Raw genomic sequence first — 21,017 nt, 5'->3', positions numbered from 1 at the left:
TAAAAAAAAAGTATTCTGAATAACGAAGTCAACCTTGATACGGTTGGATTGCCAGGAACAGGTAACCCCTGTTCTTCTATTATGCAATACCGTGTACCAATAATAGCAGCTTCCTAATTGCCTCTGTACCTGAAACAGTTTTTTCAAGACAGCTACAAATTTCACTTTCATATCTTTCCTTAGCTTCTTCACCCCTTTCCCTCTTGTTGATCCTCCCCAAATGAAAACAAAACTTCTGACTTACACTAGTCTGTGATGTAATGTGTAAAGAACGTTAAAGTGATTTCTGCAGCGGGGTACACTGGGGTTCCACAGGGAATAACATTGGGGGTGTAGAGTTGGATCTTGATCTGAGGCACCAACAGGCTAAAAGCTTTGACTGTTCCCAAGATGCTCAGCGCCGCCGCCTCCTCTATAACCCCGCCTCCATGCACAGGAGCTCAGTTTGTAAGTTGGTGCCTGCAGTGCAGGCTGACTACAGGGAGGGCTGCGCTGAGCAACTCTGAAAAGAGCTTTCAGATGAAGAAAGGAGACTTCAGAGCCGCAGCATAGGCTTAAAAGTGCTGTGTGCCATTCTGACACATCCTGGTGCGGCTCCCTCACCTCCCAGCGGCGCTGTACACTCACGCGACCTTGTTACCGGGTAACTACAGCGGAGGCTCTGGTTCTCTCATCAGGGCACACACACATCACCGCTGCTCTCCGGGATCACGTGGCCACTAAAAGGAGGAGGTGAGAAGGTCCCCCAGGCAGGACCCGCTGCAAACTGCGATCCGACGCGGTCTTTGGGAGGCAGACCGTGTGCGCGCTGTGCGGGGACCCCACTATACCACCAAGGCAAGGGCACAGGCTGGATTTCTACAGTAATCCATTTCTTTAAGGTCCGCAGTACTGTTGGTGAAGTCCAGCAAGGGGATCTGGCTCTGACCTGCAGCCCCTGCCCCAGGGCGCCATTTACTGCCAATGTTCCCGCTCTGGAGCTTCTTCTTCTCTCGCTCGCTCTCTTTCTCTCTCTCTCTCTGCGTTTGGGCGCCATTACACACACAGCTGCGCTGATCTGGGACTGCTGGGCAATGCCTCCTCTGTAAAGCCGCCTGCATCATTGCGCTGTGCATTTACAGGACACTTAACTAACACTGTCTCAAGACATGTAGAATACTTAAGAACAAGTGCACTTTGTCAGGGTTATTTAGTATAAGTACCCTGTGATATACATCCAGTCTTTACTGTGCATTGCTATATCTATAGACCTAATTAGCTTTACTTGTGTAGTGCAGTTACTACAGTATTGCTAGTCCGGGGCAGTTTTATTGTTGTTTGTGATGATTTCTTCATTGTACATGTGACTGTGTGTGTGTGCCAATAGCTGCTGTGTGATTTCCATTCCGTGTATCTCGCCTCTACTGCTATCCCTATATTCTGTACCCTGAAGGGGGTTATGTGCGTCAGGGTTTTCATATAATATAGTGGTTTTCACAGGATATACTTTTGTTGGTATTTTCTCTGTGTTTTACAGTAACCATTTACCTCTTAAATCCTCTGTGTGTGCTCTGCCTGTAGTCACACTAACCAGGGGGATTTTTGTTAGTTATTCTGTCTGCTTTATTGTTCTATTCCACCCTAGGGTAACGCTTTCATATAATGTCTGCTCATCAGGGTGAGGTGACAGACCCCGCGTCTGGCAGTGCTCAAGAGACGGGTGTCTCTGAGGAAAATATTGCAGCTGAGGGTTCAGGTGCTGGGTGCTTTGTACCCCCTAGTCAGTTTCCTGCAACAGGGGCAACTGCTGACCCACCGTGGGCTACATTTTCTAATTTACTGATTACGTTGGTAACTAGACTTGCGCCCCCTATGGGACCTCCTCTGTCATTACAGCCACATATTGTCCCTGCTGTTAATCCACCTTGGGCAGATGCTCTGTACTCTCAGTTACTGCAATTAAATCAGTCTTTGGCCAAGCAAAATTCTAACCCTCGCCCGCCTAAGACCAAAGTGTCTTCTAAGCGGGCCCTTCCATCCTCACAGTCCACTCATGTTACAGATACTTCGTCTGACGAAGATGCGCATACACTGACCCCTCAGACACTGACGCAGATGCTTCTGATGGCGAAAATCCCTGACCCACGTGGATGTTCCTGACCTCTTGGAGGCTATACAGCTGATTCTTCAAATTGGTGATGATGAAGAACCCCCAGCTACCTTTAAGAAACCAGATAAGTTTAAACGTCAAAAGGTTACTAAATTAGTTTACCACATTCTGACCATTTAGTTGACATACGTCAGGAATCCTGGGAATATCCAGGTAAGAAATTCTCTGTCTAAGAAGATGCTGACTCGTTATCCCCTCACTGTTAAGCAAAAATTGTGAAACACCGCCGCCAGTGGACTCGCAGGTCGCACGTCTGGTGGTTTCCTCTGCTCTGCCTGTCGCTACCGTCACCTCTCTGAAGGAACCGACGGATAAGCGTGTGGAGTGTTGCTTAAAGTCCATTTACACTCTGGTTGGGGTTGTGCGTAGGCCTACTATTGCGGTCTCTTGGGCTGCCAAAGCTATAGAGGCCTGGGTTCAGGAAGTTGAAGCGGAATTACCATCTAATTTTCCTGATAATGCAAGACAGTGTCTTTCATACATTGCGACAGCTTCTCATTATATTCAAGAGGCGGCATCGGATGCAGGTATCCTAGCGGCCAAAGCTTCTACTACGTCTGTTCTGGTCTATCGATAGAGCGTCCTCTTCTGCTTCCACAATGCCCAGACCTCCTCGTTCAGGGCCCTTGTGTCTACCAGGATTTGGCCCGGTTGGCTTTGATGGCGGGGCTCTTGAAGCTTCCGTACTGAGGGCCGAAGGATTTCTGAGGCAGTCATTCAAACTATGTTGAAGGCCCGTAAACCGGCTTCTGCCCGGATATATCATAGGGTCTGGAATTCTTATTTTGTTTGGTGTGCAACTAACAATTATAATGCATACAAGTTCAGTACCGCCAAACTCTTGGCTTTTCTGCAACAGGGCCTGGACTTTGGCATTCGTCTGGCCTCTCTCAAGGTTCATATTTCTGCCTTGTCGGTATGGTTTCAGAGAGAAATTGCGACTCTGCCTGATGTTCATACATTCACTCAGGGTGTTTTACAGATTCAACCTCCCTGTGTCCCGACTGTGGCTCCTTGGGATTTGTTGGTTGTTCTGGATGCCTTACAAGAGTCTCCGTTTGAGCCTCTTGAGTCTGTGGACCTTAAGTGGCTTACTCTTAAGGTCCTGTTTCTGCTGGCTATTGCCTCTGCTAGATGTGTTTCAGACTTTGGTGCCTTCATCTGTCGGTCACCCTTTCTGATTTTTCATAGTGACCGTGCGGTTTTTGGAACTCGCCCTGGTTATCTCCCTAAGGTGGTGTCATCTTTCCACCTTAACCAGGAGATTGTGGTTCCGGCCTTTACCACTCCAGGTTTATCCTCCAAAGAGCGGTCTTTGGATGTGGTTCGGGCTCTCCGTATTTATGTGAAGAGGACTGCTTCTCTTAGGAGATCTGATTCCCTCTTTGTCCTTTATGGTTTTTACAAACGTGGCTGGCCTGCTAACAAGCAGACCGTGGCCAGATGGATTAGAATGGTGATTGCACAAGCTTATGTACAGGCTGGCCTTCCAGCTCCTGCTACCATCAAAGCCCATTCTACTCGGTCGGTTGGACCTTCTTGGGCAGCCCGCTGTGGTGCGACTCTTGAACAATTGTGCAAGGCGGCTACGTGGTCCTCAGTGAACACGTTCATAAGGTTCTATGCCTTTGATACTTCCGCCTCCCAGAATGTTTTCCTTTGGACGCCGGGTACTTGTGCCCGCTACAGTGCATCCCCTCCCATGAGGAACTGCTTTAGGACATCCACGATGTTATTCCCTGTGGAATCCCAGTGTACCCCGCTGCAGAGGAGAATTATGGTAAGAACTTACCTTTGTTAAATCTCTTTCTGCGAGGTACGCTGGTTTCCACAGGGCGCCCACCCTGACGCACTTGGCTTCTTTGCGTTGGTATGGCATTATCCGCTGCTACCTTCTCCTTTCGTGAGAATGTGGTGTATGTGGCTACTAACGGTTGTCGTCTTTTTACCTGCTACTGCATTGGACTGGTTAACAAAACTGAGCTCTTGTGCACGGAGGCGGGGTTATAGAGGAGGCAGCGCTGAGCATCTTGGGAACAGTCAAAGCTTTTAGCCTGTTGGTGCCTCGGATCAAGATCCAACTCTACACCCCCAATGTTATTCCCTGTGGAACCCAGTGTACCTCGCAGAAAGAGATTTAACAAAGGTAAGTTTTTACCATAAATCTCCTTAGTATATACACTCCATCAATAAAGACTGAGTAACAAATAAGCACAGTGGACCTCAGACAGAGTTGTAAGTAAAAGCAACTTGCTCTTTCAATGCGCGTCATTTTCTGTCAAGTTAAACTTCCTACGGTAAGGGGTCCAGGGCACGGTTGGTTGGTTTCAGTGACCGTTCTGAGGGACATGACTTGCCGTTACTCAAAGCCTGGTGCCAGCTGCTGCTGATGGCAACATCTGATCTGTAGAATGCATCTAAAGACACACAGACACACACTAGAAGACTTGAAAGATGAACAGTGTAGAAGATGAGCGATTTCCCTTGAACTCCCTGACAAATGAGATTGAGTGTACGCACTGAGCAATTTTACAAACGATGTGAACGACGAACTATCTGCTCTGCTGGGATGGAGCTTCATACATGGATGACTCACAGCCTGCTTCCATTGACCACAGGGGCGTGCATCGTTTATCATTTGCTGTGTACACACTAGAAAAATTTGAACAATCTAAACGATTTGGTCGTTCACAACCGTTGTTATTGCTCCTGTCTATGGAAAAAAAAATTCTAGTGTGTATGGTCCTTAAGACAAATGTAGTAATACTGCTGAGGCAGTGATCTTATAACAGAGTACTGAATACTGTAACAGAAAAGTAGGTTTTCTACTTTTTTTTTTGCGTGGGCTGCTGATATGCGAATTACACAAATATTGGTGTAAACTATGCTTTTAAAGAGTCCAGTCATGTGGAATGGGGTTTATGTTGGAGGAGTAGGAGCAGCGGGTGTGTATTATTAGGTTGACCAGAATTAGGTCGACAATTAATAGATTGACCCCATATGGTCGGCATGCAATATGTTAACAGGATCCGAAGGTCAACAGATAGACAGATGAAGATAGACCCATGAAAAGGTTGACATGTACAAAAGGACAACATTCAAAATGTTGGTATGTAAATGGTCAACATAGAAAAGGCTGGTACATTTTTTTTTTTATTTTTTTTTTGGGGTGTCATTTTCTATGGTAAAGTACATGTGTACCGCGTCCCCTTGCATGCTTCATTCACCATGCTTTGGGTAAGGTTACTATTCCCATTCCTAGTCCACGTGGATGGTAAATGATGAAGTAGTTGGAAAAAATAAAAAACAATACTTGCGTTCATTATTGTCACATTGACCTTACGCGCGGTCAACTTTTTACATGTCGACATATTGACCATATGGGGTCGACCTATCATCCGGAATCCAAAACAGCTAAGGAGAGTATGGGTAAGTGGTCTACTGTATAACTATGACAAAGAAGGTGGTTCCTAGCTCACAGCTCGTGGTATTAGGTTACATATTCATTCTCCGCATATGTACTAATATGTACTAATGTAGAGCTACAGCTACATGCGCTGTGTTTTGTTTACATAATTTGGCTTGCAGATACACTGTAGGTGTATGTCTGCGCTCTCTTTTTTTCCATCTTAAGGCCATTAGGGTATTCTTGCTGTGCAGTATACATGTAGAGATAGAGATAACTATGTATATGCTCATGGATATATATGTAGGTCATTCCTTTCCTTTCTCTTTTTCCCTTATTAATTTTTTCATTTTCTCCCTTTTTTTATGGTAATTGTCTTTATGGTATTATTATATTATCTATCTATGAAATGTGTATACTCATGAGATAGTGGAATAACAACTCTCCTGAATGTCCTTAGGATTTTGTGATAGAGAACGGACACAGGAAAGTAGTTTCTATAAACTATAATAACAGCCATACTTTATAAATCTGCTCTCCAGAAACACATTGATTATATTTAATCCTGTGTTATATTGTTATAATATTGTTTTCAATATTATTTATGTTTCGTATGCATTTCTCCTTTGACAATCTAGGATGTGGACAGCCGACGCTGTAATTATGTTGCTATTTTTACAAATGTGTATCAACGTTTGTTTTCCATATATTGTTACTATGTAATCAGTATCTTTTGGATATGTATTAGCGTCTGCTGTCCACATACTGTTACGGGTGTGGATCATCAAATCGACAGTGTCTAGGTCGACAATGTTTAGATCGACCACTATAGGTCAACAGTCACTAGGTCGACAGGGTTTCTAGGTCGACATGTGCTAGGTCGACAGGTCTAAAGGTCGACATTAGTTTTTTTTTTTGGGTGTCGTTTTCTGCATATAGTGACCGGGAGACCGAATTAGTGCACCGTGTCCCCTCGCATGACTCACTTCGCTCGCCATGCTTCAGGCAAGGTGCCTTGCTCCGCTGCAGCTTCGCTCGGCACAGATTACCGTTCCAATCGTAGTCCACGTGGATCGTTAAGTATGAAAAAGTCCAAAAAAAGGAAAAAAAATGCGGAAACCTCATGTCGACCTAAACATTGTCGACCTAGACAGTGTCGATCTTCAGACCAGATCCCACTGTTACTATGTAACTAGTATCTTTTGAATATATAGCAGTTTGCTGAAACAAAGTGTTTCTGAGTAGCCAAGATAACTAACCGAGACTTGGATTGTACATTGAATGTCCACGTGAAACGAATCTCATTTAGTTTAAAAGGAGGCCACACGTAGCATGCTACAGGCTGATCTGAGGAAGCCGCCCACAAACAGAAGGCGGAGAAACGCGTCATCAGCCAGTTACGGAGCCGGCCGCGATACAGTGCAGCAGCGCTCCACATAGAGGAGAACCAACCCATTTATGGTGGCCAGCGGTACATGCCATTTTTAAACTGCAGCACTAATTGTACCTAGCCAGTGAGAGCCTTTGCCGTGAGGGAGCAGCAGCGGACAGGAGATTGCCGCGGACAGATCTATGACTACCTCTGGATATGGCCACTATCTATGGTTAAAAGCACCAGTGACTGGGAGGATAGCGGTAACGCACACATTTTTTTTCTCCTGTTGATTTACGGACTGCATATTTTCCTCGTTTGCTCACCCTCAACATGTTGAGTTATATACATATATCAGTGGGACAATTTCCAAACAAAGTGACTTAATATATGCACGCTGATTCTCAATTCCAAATGCTGAGCCTTGCAGTGTTTCAAAATTAATACCTGCACATACAACTGGAAAAACAATACCCCATATGTACAATCTCTGGCAATAGCTATTTCTTGCTGGTTACTTCTCATTTTTTATGGATAATACGTATAGATAAAGTGGATTGAAATTTGATGACTGTTATTGGTTACATTTTATCAAGGTCACTACAATTTTTTTGTGATAAGGTTTAAATAAATGAATATGTTCTAAGGGATCATTTTTGTATTTGCGGCCAGCCGGTAATTGTTTACTATGATAAACCTTTTTTAATATATCTATTTTGTTTTAATAAAATTTATTATCAGCCATATACCAGCGCCTTTTCTACCTTTTTTACATTGTTGTGTCCTTATGGGATGAGTATGCCCATTGATTAAGCTGAAGGTATTTGTACTGGTTAATAGGCGCCAGGTTACCTTTTTTTTTTCTTTAACGTCCTAGTGGATGCTGGGAACTCCGTAAGGACCATGGGGAATAGACTGGCTCCGCAGGAGACTGGGCACTCTAAAGAAAGATTAGGTACTATATGGTGTGCACTGGCTCCTCCCTCTATGCCCCTCCTCCAGACCTCAGTTAGAATCTGTGCCCGGCCAGAGCTGGGTGCTCCTAGTGGGCTCTCCTGAGCCTGCTAGTAAAAGAAAGTATTTGTTAGGTTTTTTATTTTCAGTGAGCTTCTGCTGGCAACAGACTCACTGCTACGAGGGACTGAGGGGAGAGAAGCAAACCTACCTGTCTACAGCTAGGTTGCGCTTCTTAGGCTACTGGACACCATTAGCTCCAGAGGGTTCGAACACAGGCATCTGTCCTCGATCGTCCGTTCCCGGAGCCGCGCCGCCGTCCCCCTCGCAGAGCCAGAAGAACAGAAGCTTGAAGACGGCGAAATCGGCGGCAGAAGACTCCTGTCTTCATTTAAGGTAGCGCACAGCACCGCAGCTGTGCGCCATTGCTCCCAGCACACTTTCACACTCCGGTCACTGTAGGGTGCGGGGGGGGGGGGGGGGCGCTCTGGGCAGCAATTGAAGTATTTTTTTGGCATAAAATACATATATACAGTCAGGCACTGTATATATGTAAAAACCCCCGCCATTTTTTCACACAGAAAGCGGGACAGAAGCCCGCCGCTGAGGGGGCGGGGCCTTCTTCCTCAGCACACCAGCGCCATTTTCTCTTCACAGCTCCGCTGGAAGCAGCTCCCCAGGCTCTCCCCTGCAGTATCCAGGTACAAGAAGGGTAAAAAAGAGAGGGGGGGCACATAAATTTAGGCGCAAAAGACATAAAATCGGCAGCTATTGGGTAATCACTTTTTATAGTAAAAATCCCTGGGTTATATAGCGCTGTGGTGTGTGCTGGCATACTCTCTCTCTGTCTCCCCAAAGGCCTTTGTGGGGTCCTGTCCTCAGTCAGAGCATTCCCTGCGTGTGTGCTGTGTGTCGGTACGGCTGTGTCGACATGTTTGATGAGGAGGGTTACGTGGAGGCGGAGCAAGTGCAGATAAATGTGGTGTCGGGGCCGACACCTGATTGGATGGATATGTGGAAGGTCTTAAATGATAATGTAAGCTCCTTGCATAAAAGGTTTGATGACGCTGCAGCCTTGGGACAGCCGGGGTCTCAACCCGGGCCTGCCCAGGCGACTCAGAGGCCGTCAGGGTCTCATAAACGCCCACTATCTCAGATGGTTGACACAGATGCCGACACGGAGTCCGACTCCAGTGTCGACGATGATGAGGCACATTTACAGCCTAAGATGACCAAGGCCATCCGCTACATGATTATTGCAATGAAAGATGTATTGCACATTTCAGAGGTTAACCCTGTCCCTGACAAGAGGGTGTATATGTTTGGGGAGAAAAAGCAAGAAGTGACTTTTCCCCCGTCACATGAATTAAATGAGTTATGTGAAGAAGCGTGGAGTTCCCCTGATAAGAAAGTAGTGATTTCCCAAAAATTACTGATGGCGTACCCTTTCCCGCCAACGGACAGGTTACGTTGGAAATCCTCCCCTAGGGTAGACAAGGCGTTGACACGCTTATCTAAGAAGGTGGCCCTGCCGTCTCAGGATACGGCCGCCCTAAAGGATCCTGCGGATAGAAAGAAGGAAGCTATCCTGAAGTCAGTGTATACACACTCTGGTACTCTACTGAGACCAGCTATTGCTTCAGCCTGGATGTGTAGCGCTGTAGCAGCATGGACAGATACTCTGTCAGAGGACATAGATGCCCTGGACAGGGATACTGTTTTGCTAACCCTGGGCCATATAAAAGATGCCGTCTTATATATGCGGGATGCCCAGAGGGACATTTGCCTGCTGGGCTCTAGAATGAATGCAATATCCATTTCTGCCAGGAGGGTCTTATGGACTCGGCAGTGGACAGGGGATGCCGATTCTAAAAAACACATGGAGGTTTTACCTTATAAGGGTGAGGAATTGTTTGGGGACGGTCTCTCGGACCTCGTGTCCACAGCGACAGCTGGAAAGTCGACTTTCTTGCCTCAGGTTTCCTCACAGCCTAAGAAAGCACCGTATTATCAAATGCAGTCCTTTCGTTCTCAGAGAAGCAAGAAGGTCAGAGGTGCATCCTTTCTTGCCAGAGGCAGGGGTAGAGGAAAGAAGCTGCACCATGCAGCTAGTTCCCAGGAACAAAAGTCCTCCCCGGCTTCCACTAAGTCCACCGCATGACGTTGGGGCTCCACAGGCGGAGCTGGGTGCGGTGGGGGCGCGTCTCCGAAAATTCAGCAACCAGTGGGTTCGCTCGCAAGTGGATCCCTGGGCTGTACAAATTGTATCTCATGGATACAAGCTGGAATTCGAAGTGACTCCCCCTCACCGTTACCTAAAATCAGCCTTGCCAGCTTCCCAACGAAAAGGGAGGTAGTACTGGCGGCAATTCACAAGCTGTACCTCCAGCAAGTGATAATAATGGTCCCCCTCCTTCAACAGGGAAGGGGTTACTATTCCACAATGTTTGTGGTACCGAAACCGGACGGTTCGGTAAGACCCATTCTGAATTTAAAATCCTTGAACATTTATATGAAAAAATTCAAGTTCAAATGGAATCGCTCAGAGCGGTCATTGCAAGCCTGGAAGAGGGGGATTTTATGGTATCTCTGGACATCAAGGATGCTTACTTGCATGTCCCCATTTATCCACCTCACCAGGAGTACCTCAGGTTTGTGGTACAGGACTGTCATTACCAATTCCAGACGTTGCCGTTTGGCCTGTCCACGGCACCGAGAATATTTACCAAGGTAATGGCGGAAATGATGATACTCCTTCGGAAGCAAGGAGTTACAGTTATCCCGTACTTGGACGATCTCCTCATAAAGGCGAGGTCCAGGGAGCAGTTGTTGATCAGCGTAGCACACTCTCAGGAAGTGTTGCAACAGCACGGCTGGATTCTGAATATTCCAAAGTCGCAGCTGATTCCTACGACGCGTCTGCCCTTCCTGGGCATGATTCTGGACACAGAACAGAAGAAGGTGTTTCTCCCGGAGGAGAAGGCCCAGGAGTAAGTGACTCTGGTCAGGGACCTCCTAAAACCAAAACAGGTGTCGGTGCATCACTGCACGCTAGTCCTGGGAAAGATGGTGGCCTCATACAAAGCCATTCCCTTCGGCAGGTTCCATGCGAGGATCTTTCAGTGGGATCTGTTGGACAAGTGGTCCGGATCGCATCTTCAGATGCATTGGCTGATCACCCTGTCCCCCAGGGCCAGGGTGTCTCTTCTGTGGTGGCTGCAGAGTGCTCATCTTCTCGAGGGCCGCAGGTTCGGCATACAGGACTGGGTCCTGGTGACCACGGATGCAAGCCTCCGCGGATGGGGGGCAGTCACTCAGGGAAGAAACTTCCAAGGGCTGTGGTCAAGTCAGGAGACTTGTCTGCACATAAATATACTGGAACTAAGGGCCATATACAACGCCCTGAGTCAAGCGGAGCCCCTGCTTCGAGACCAACCAGTGCTGATTTAGTCAGACAACATCACGGCGGTCGCCCATGTAAACCGCCAGGGCGGCACAAGAAGCAGGATGGCAATGGCAGAAGCCACAAAGATTCTTCGTTGGGCGGAGAATCACGTGCAAGCACTGTCAGCAGTGTTCATTCCGGGAGTGGACAACTGGGAAGCAGACTTCCTCAGCAGACACGACCTCCACCCGGGAGAGTGGGGACTTCATCAAGAAGTCTTCACACAGATTGCAAATCGATGGGAACTGCCACAGGTGGACATGATGGCGTCCCGCCTCAACAAAAAGCTAAAAAGATATTGCGCCAGGTCAAGGGACCCTCAGGCGATAGCTGTGGACGCGCTAGTGACACCGTGGGTGTTCCAGTCGGTATATGTGTTTCCTCCTCTTCCTCTCATACCCAAGGTGCTGAGAATTGTAAGAAAAAGAGGAGTGAGAACAATACTCATTGTTCCGGATTGGCCAAGAAGGACTTGGTACCCGGAACTGCAAGAAATGCGCACAGAGGACCCATGGCCTCTGCCTCTCAGACAGGACCTGCTGCAACAAGGGCCCTGTCTGTTCCAAGACTTACTGCGGCTGCGTTTGACGGCATGGCGGTTAAACGCCGGATCCTAGCGGAAAAAGGCATTCCGGATGAAGTTATTCCTACGCTGATAAAGGCTAGGAAGGACGTGACAGCAAAGCATTATCACCGTATATGGCGAAAATATGTTGCTTGGTGTGAGGCCAGGACGGCCCCTACAGAGGAATTCCAGCTGGGTCGATTCCTGCACTTCCTACAGTCAGGAGTGTCTATGGGCCTAAAATTAGGGTCCATAAAGGTCCAGATTTCGGCCCTATCCATTTTCTTTCAAAAAGAACTGGCTTCACTGCCTGAGGTTCAGACGTTTGTTAAGGGAGTGCTGCATATTCAGCCCCCTTTTGTGCCTCCAGTGGCACCTTGGGATCTTAACGTTGTGTTGGATTTCCTGAAATCCCACTGGTTTGAGCCACTTAAGACCGTGGAACTAAAGTATCTCACGTGGAAAGTGGTCATGCTGTTGGCCTTAGCATCGGCTAGGCGTGTGTCAGAATTGGCGGCTTTGTCATGTAAAAGCCCCTATCTGATCTTCCATATGGACAGGGCAGAATTGCGGACTCGTCCCCAATTTCTCCCAAAGGTGGTATCATCGTTTCATTTGAACCAACCTATTGTGGTGCCTGCGGCTACTCGGGACTTGGAGGACTCCAAGTTGCTGGACGTAGTCCGGGCTTTGAAAATATATGTTTCCAGAACGGCTGGAGTCAGGAAGACTGACTCGCTGTTTATTCTGTATGTACCCAATAAGCTGGGTGCTCCTGCTTCAAAGCAAACTATTGCTCGCTGGATCTGTAGCACGATTCAGCAAGCTCATTCTGCGGCTGGATTGCCGCATCCAAAATCAGTGAAAGCCCATTCCACAAGGAAGGTGGGCTCTTCTTGGGCGGCTGCCCGAGGGGTCTCGGCTTTACAGCTTTGCCAAGCGGCTACTTGGTCGGGTTCAAACACTTTTGCAAAGTTCTACAAGTTTGATACCCTGGCTGAGGAGGACCTTGTGTTTGCTCATTCGGTGCTGCAGAGTCATCCGCACTTTCCCGCCCGTTTGAGAGCTTTGGTATAATCCCCATGGTCCTTACGGAGTTCCCAGCATCCACTAGGACGTTAGATAAAATAAGAATTTACTCACCGGTAATTCTATTTCTCGTAGTCCGTAGTGGATGCTGGGCGCCCGTCCCAAGTGCGGACTTTCTGCAATACGTGTATATAGTTATTGCTTAATAAGGGTTATTGTTATGAGCCATCCGTTGAGTGATGCTCAGTTGTTGTTCATACTGTTAACTGGGTAAGGTTATCACAAGTTGTACGGTGTGGCTGGTATGAGTCTTACCCTGGATTCCAAAATCCTTTCCTTGTAATGTCAGCTCTTCCGGGCACAGTTTCCTTAACTGAGGTCTGGAGGAGGGGCATAGACGGAGGAGCCAGTGCACACCAGATAGTACCTAATCTTTCTTTAGAGTGCTTAGTCTCCTGCGGAGCCCGTCTATTCCCCATGGTCCTTACGGAGTCCCCAGCATCCACTACGGACTACGAGAAATAGAATTACCGGTGAGTAAATTCTTATTTTTTTATATTTTCTTGGTATGGGAAGTGTGTGAGGGTATGCCTGATATACTGTTTTTATTATTATGGACTAAAACTGTTAACATATTTTGTATTTGCATCTTGTTAATTTGCATATTGCGGGTTTCATGTGGTTTGGATTCTTCACCACCACACTTTCCTGCAATTTACTGTAATGTGTATGAACTGTGTACTTTTGTTTTTGACCATATTTTTTGCTACCAGTGAAGTCACAGATTTTGTTGTATTCCTGGTGCCTTGTTCCTGTTACTTAAATGGGGATGATACCGCTTATGCTACCTACTTTATATAAAGTTTGTAGAATCTCTCGCTTTTACTATCAACTCTGAGTATGTAGCAAAATGTGCATGCCTGCTAGTACATATCAAAGCTTTGCTGCAGCATAGTGTACTATGCATCAATTGCGGCTCTATACAAATAACCCTTCTTCACTACTATCTCAAATTTGAAGTGAAGCAGATGTGTGTGTTTCTGTCCACTTATATTATTTGGTCCTTATAATAGTGCATGTAAAAGACTCTAGAACATCAAATGCCTATATATTGTGTATATGAAACTTTGTAGTTAATGAAGCTATTTAGGGGCAGATGTATTAAGCCTGAAGAAGTGATAAAGCAGTGATAAGTGCAAGATGATAACACACCAGCCAATCGGCTCCTAACTGTCAATTTACATATTGGAGCTCATTGGCTAGTGCGTTATCCCCTTGCACTTATCACTGCTTTATCACTTCTCCAGGTTTAATACATCTGCACCAATGTCCTACAAAAAAAAAAGGCGAATAGAGAAAAAATATAATTGACATATTGCAGATATTAGGCAAGATGTAAAAAGTCTGAGATCGGTCGGAATCCCGCACCTTCGGCAATCTCGGACGCTATTACATCTCTCCTCATATCTTTAAAGCAGCATAAATTAACTATATCTAAGTGAAAAATATGTACTTTTGTTTATATCCACACAGTTTATGCTCTGTGGTGTTATCCAGATCTTCTCCCAGCTTTCGATACCTGGCCACCAGTGCTTGAAAAAATGATAGGCGGAGCAGGTAAACGTTTTTTTGTTTTGTTTTTTCTTAATATTGAATGTGTTTAGAATAAGCAGTAATGTACTTATGCAAAACTTTGTATTGAATGTTACCTTACCAGGCCATTGTGCTCAAGCAGAATTGTGCTCTTGTCATATGAGAGGTTTTGCCTGAAGCGTATTGCTTAGCAACAATTTACAGTCAATCACGGCCATATGTTTACTGTCTATATTGTTCTTTTTCGTCAAAGAGAAAATCTAATTTCACTGTTTTTAAGTTTTTTACTAGAATATTCACAGTAACCTATCAAACAAAACAATAGAATGCTTGCCTACAATTGCTCACACTCATATATGCATATCTACCCAATGTGTTTTGTCACGTGCCATGACTTTCTCAGGTGGTGTGTGTGTTGGAATACACTGACTTCCACAGATCTCTCTGGATAAGCAGAACGTTAGTCACTAGGGTGTAAGGAAATACGTGTAAAGCACTTAGGATTACATTTATTTATTTATTTAATAAGTTTCTTATATAGCGCAGCATATTCCATTGCGCTTTACAATTAGAACAACAGTAATAGAACAAAACTGGGTATAAACAGACAGACATAGAGGTAGGAAGGCCCTGCTCGCAAGCTTACAATCTATAGGGAAATAGGCATTGATACACAAGGATATATGCTACCTATTGCATAATGGTCCACCAGATTGCTAGGTTCTTAATGGGTTGTATGATATGATCACCCAGCAATGTTGGCCAAGTGTCAGGAGGGTGTTAGAGTAAAGAAAGACAAGATATGTGATGTTATGTGTACTGTACAGAGAGGATGTAATTAGATAGGGAAGCACTGAAGGTTATGTGGCTGGGTCTGGGATTTGATAGGCTTGTCTGAGGAGGTGAGTTTTCAAGGAACGTTTAAAGGTTTGGAGACTAGAGGCGAGGCTTATTGTGCGCGGGAGGGCATTCCACAGAGTAGGTGAAGCCCGGATAAAGTCCTGTAATTTTGAATGTGAACAAGTAATGCGTGTGGATGAGAGACGTAGATCTTGTGCAGAGCAGAGAGATGTATGTTGGTGCAGTTTGGTTAACAGCCTTGTATGTCAGTAAAAGTATTTTATATTTAATACGGTAGAATACCGGTAACCAATGGAGGGACTGACAGAGCGGATCTGCAGACGATGAAAGTCTAGCGAGGAACATTAACTAAAGGCCGATTTTATATCAATTTCAAGTCCGTAAAAATCGATAGAAAACGATGTTGCATTTCGAAGGCTAAAACTGGTTATTTTTTATATTGATTTTTAAATGTCCGTAAATGTGTGTTTCAGCCCCAGAAACACAGCATTGATTCAGATCGTTTTTTATTTAATTGCATATAGCAATTCACACTGAAAATTTAACTTTCCTGACATGACAGTTTTTGGTGGGAGCTCTTAGCCCACTCTAGTACACGAGTCACTGGTTATATATGACAACAAATAACATATTTAAGAAAGCCTAGGTTGTTACAGGTATATATTTTATAATTGTAATATAAATGTTTAGGAGTAGTGGCATACAATCCACCAACAAGCAGCACATAGCATGCTTTCCACTTAATGTATGGACAAAGCTATGGCAATTACATGTTATGGGAGTAAAACCTGCCCCTTCCTTCATAAACCTTTGAAACGGTGTATACTGAGACTGACTCCTTAGTTCACTGCTAAATGGGAAAGTCATGCCCCAGACATAGTAAACAGTAAGCCGTATTGTGGCCTAAGCATGGGATGAAGAACATGCTTCTTATAATATAATATACAATTTGCATGCTGTTTTGTGAGGGTTGCGGATGCCTGCCATCTGACTGCTTGTAAAGGTCCATACACACTTAACGATATAATGAGCGACGTCGCTCATTTTCCCCCTCCTTGAGCGACGTCGCTCATTATATCGTTAAGTGTGTATGCCGCCAGCGACGATCGATGCGCGGCCCCGCGGGTCGGCAACGATCGTCGCTGTCGGTAGGGCATGCATGAAGGATGTGGACTGTCGTCCACGACCTTCATACAGGGCTGGCGGGGGTGTGACGTCACTGAGCGATATGAGCGGTCATATCGCTCAGTGCGTACAGGCGGCCGCCGACCGGCCGGCCCGGGAGGGGGAGACGTTAGACGATGTCGCTCACAGAGCGACATCGTCTAATGTGTATGGGCCTTAAGTGATATTACATGTTTTTAAATACCTTTTATTTATTTTTAATAGGCACACAATTAGTGGCATTCTACTTACAAAAGCAAACAAACATTTTTTGCCATGGTTGACCTGACTGACTATTTTCCTTTCTGGGACTAGAATGACCCTTAAACAGAAGACGGGGGAACAATACATACATACATACATACATACATTCATTGTGGTGAGATCAATACCTTCGGCAACAGTGCACAGTGGGTGGACACCAAGTTTGCCATAACCTTCAGCTAATTTTTCTGTGTTGAGAACCTAATTGACAGACCGTTCTTATAGCTGGTCTGCCTGAATGATGCCCATTGGGCAAAATCAGTCTATTTGCTTAGGTTAACTAAGCCTTAGTAAAAGCCAAATGAAAATACTTGACAGCATTCCTGAATGAAGATGGGTGTGGAAGTGGAATCGTGGTGTGCTAAGAGAGGCAGATCATCTATCATCATAGATTGTCCCATTTTTGAGTGCAGAGTGCACCATTGTCAGGGCTCATGGATAAAATCCTAGATAGCGAAAAGAGAGCCTGCGTCAGCCCTCCCATACTGTTAAGGGATGAAACAAGAACATTAGATACTTCCTCCAAGTGAAGACAGAGAAATTCCTTTGTAAGGAATAAAAGTTGGAGAGAGTGACACAAGTTTAATTAACATCACACTTCAGATGTGAAAGTTTCTTGAGGCATTCAGTAAAGGATCCCATAGAAACAAAATCTCCCTGTGAAAAGAGACTTGGAATTGTGCCCTGCATCCCAACAGTTCCACCCTTAGCTCAAATTTCACTTTCTTTTGTTAAGATCATAGCATGGTCAACTTTAAATGATTTGTCATAATTTCGTAATGTCAGTCTGTACTCCATAGTACACATATCAAATTGGATAGATCTGACCTTTGAGAGGTCACATGTAACGTTCAGAGCCTATAGAACTCCCTTAGTACAATTGACCAGTGACCACAAATTTCTTACAATAGCGGTCACAGACCACCTGTATTTTCAGTATCAAACAATTAAAATCTATATAAATGTCAATTGTTCCTGGACCTTTGTGGTAGTCACTGAAGCCTATTTATGGTAATTTTAAAGCCAACTAATTCTAAATTAGCAGCAGCATCAGTCAAAACACTTTTAGACTTAGTATGAAAGAATATTATAGGAATACAGATTCTTTTTTGACATTTAGCAACTTAGAAAAAAACAAAATACAGAATATTTGGTCTTGTTACAATACAGCTGCTCATATCAGTCATGTACCTATGGTCTGCATTTGCTAGTTCCTTTTCTACCTCATTTTATTAAATATCTTGTTTCCATTGTCCCTTCCTGCTTACTGTGTCCTAATGCCATGTCACTGTTATTCCGTGTAGTTTATTAAATCATACAACACTTTATAAATCTAGAATATGGATTTAGCACACCATAAGGTGAGTTTAAAGCTTGCAATATGTATGCCTTTATTTAGTCATTTAAAGGGATCATTAATAAACTATTTTTGTTTTTTGGCACCAGAATATGGAGTCTGCACTAGAATGTATTAAAAACAAAAACACAAGATTTTTAGATAATGATTAGGAAAACAAATCTGACAATATGCTGCCATGCATTGTAGCTATCTCTGCAATGTAAATCAGTATGGTTAGGGTGTGTTCCAGAACAGGCGCTCAGCAGCTATGGTATAGCAGACCTCATGAGATGTCACCACATCTCCAAAACAACAAATACTACCACAAAATCAGAGATCTGTATTTATAACCACAGCGCTTTAACACAAAATTATAGACCAATAAAAATCACCATAACGTCCCTTAATGAAGGTTCCTGTAATGGAGTCCTCAAAGCGAATGTTCTGATGGAATTTCTCCAGAGTATAGTAACATGTAAGGGAATAAAAAAAAAAAGACCAATGTGTAGTAGATTCCTTTTATGTATCCACAGTTCTTAGTGTATTTTTTATATGATCAAGAGGTGGCTTAGGAGCGTACCCCACTCACACTTTGATTAAGAGGCTATAAGCCCATCAAGGTTTCTTTGCCCAATGCCGTGGCATTGCCTACTTGAACTACGCCCGGCGTGATGTTTTAGGATGGAAATATATATATAAATGAAGCGTACCCAAGAACTCACACTCGCAAGGTGGGTGTTAAACACATCAAGTTATCTTTAGTATGGAAAGGAGTGAAATATGGGTCCACTCAAGCGTACCCCAACTCACAGTGCTCGGTGTGATGATACTCCCATAAAGGTATCTTTCAGTTCTGTTTCCCGGACTGTGTTCATAAAGCGGTAATGTTGGCTCCCCAAAGAAATTCACTCTCCTCAAGTGGAAGCAGGGGGGTATACAAATTTAATAAAAATCACAAACATGAACACTTAAAATGGAGTCCATCCATAAAATAAACAAAATAGAAAAATAGCAGCAAAAATTGGCAAAGTTGTTAAAAGTTCCAAAGCAGCAGAAAAGTTTTTGTTTGAAATATCCAATAGGTAAATAACTACTCACACTCCTGTTGTCAACATGTTTCAGCCCTGGCCTGGGCCTTTATCAAGACATAATGGAGTGTGGCAGTTGCTTGATATTTAAAGGGCATGTGCCCAATAGAAATTAAACAGGAAGTGACGTCATAATTGAGTTAGTTAGAATTGGTTAGTATTATGTGGTATTTATCCTCTGCCGTTTTCACAACAAATAGATCACAGTGTTACTCTCATTCACATTCTTATAAACATCTATTACAATACATTGGAGACACTGAATAGGCAAAACTATAATAAAAACATTCACGTCGGCCGGAAATTACGGGTCCCGGGCATTCTGGGAATTGGAGTTTCTGTGTACTATAAAATGGACAGACATCCTCGATGCAACATCCGGTCCCGGGGCATGTGGGAAATGTAGTCCACTGGAGTCCGATTGTCTATATTCAGGCAGGAAAGTGTCAAACCCGGAAGTGATGTAATCCCGGTGAAAGGATCCATGGGATGTGTAGTTTTCCAATAGAGGCAGCATACTATGATGTAAAGAGTCCCGGAATTAATAAATAAAAGATACATAGTGCGCCTACAAAATAAATATAAAGTGCACTAGTGAGCTCCCAAATGAATAGAGAATACATACGACTTAAAAACTATATTGATTCGCATGCACTAAATATAAACATAAACAAGTCTCAAAGATGGATATAAAGTGCACTAGTAGACTCCCCAGCGGGGAAAGGATGGCATATAATATAGAAATCATATTATTTGACATGCCCTAAAATCAGCAAAAACTAGAGCTTAAAAACATCTCAAATTCATAATCCAAATTCACAATGATGTATTAATATCCATCGCACACATCATTTACATAAACCATTTTAGCTCGAAATCATTATTCAAGCCTGCAGGATGCAGAGTATTATAGTTAAAAATACAGCTCATCTCCATTTTTGCCAGACAGCCGTTTTGTTATTACGCTGCGTACCTCTGATGTGTCTCAGTCCACAGAAACTACTGATATCTGAAGTACGGCACCCATGTTCTGATTTGAAATGAGCAGAAAGGGAGTAGGTCTCCAACGCTTTTTTGATATTCCTAATATGCTCACCTAGCTGCGATTTAAAAGGTCTTGATGTGCGTCCGATATATGTTAAATTACATTTGCACGTAATGGCATACACTATGTTCTTCGTATCGCAGGTAATAAAATCCTTTATTTGTACAGTTTTCCCATTGATGAGGATTTTTTAAATTTCTCTGACGTCCTAGTGGATGCTGGGAACTCCGTAAGGACCATGGGGAATAGACGGGCTCCGCAGGAGACTGGGCACTCTAAAGAAAAGATTAGGTACTATCTGGTGTGCACTGGCTCCTCCCTCTATGCCCCTCCTCCAGACCTCAGTTAGAATCTGTGCCCGGCCAGAGCTGGGTGCTCCTAGTGGGCTCTCCTGAGCTTACTAGTAAAGAAAGTATTTATTAGGTTTTTTTATTTTCAGTGAGCTTCTGCTGGCAACAGACTCACTGCTACGTGGGACTAAGGGGAGAGAAGCAAACCTACCTGCTTGCAGCTAGCTTGTGCTTCTTAGGCTACTGGACACCATTAGCTCCAGAGGGTTCGAACACAGGCACCTGTCCTCGATCGTCCGTTCCCGGAGCCGCGCCGCCGTCCCCCTCGCAGAGCCAGAAGAACAGAAGCTTGAAGACGACGAAATCGGTGGCAGAAGACTCCTGTCTTCATTTAAGGTAGCGCACAGCACCGCAGCTGTGCGCCATTGCTCCCAGCACACTTACACACTCCGG

General features: G+C 44.6%; 1 protein-coding gene across 1 annotated transcript in view; it reads left to right on the top strand.

Annotated features, from left to right (window-relative positions):
• EIF2D (eukaryotic translation initiation factor 2D) overlaps positions 1-21,017 on the top strand; it is a 118,678-nt gene that overhangs the window by 23,918 nt on the left and 73,743 nt on the right. Inside the window, exon 3 of the mRNA XM_063955170.1 lies at positions 14,454-14,537. Within this exon, the coding sequence (XP_063811240.1) occupies positions 14,454-14,537 (84 nt within the window). The remainder of the gene's footprint in view (positions 1-14,453; positions 14,538-21,017) is intronic.

This window comes from Pseudophryne corroboree, chromosome 2, assembly GCF_028390025.1.
Source record: "Pseudophryne corroboree isolate aPseCor3 chromosome 2, aPseCor3.hap2, whole genome shotgun sequence".
NCBI classification, from domain to species: domain Eukaryota; kingdom Metazoa; phylum Chordata; class Amphibia; order Anura; family Myobatrachidae; genus Pseudophryne; species Pseudophryne corroboree.
This window is presented reverse-complemented; position numbering and strand designations above follow the sequence as displayed.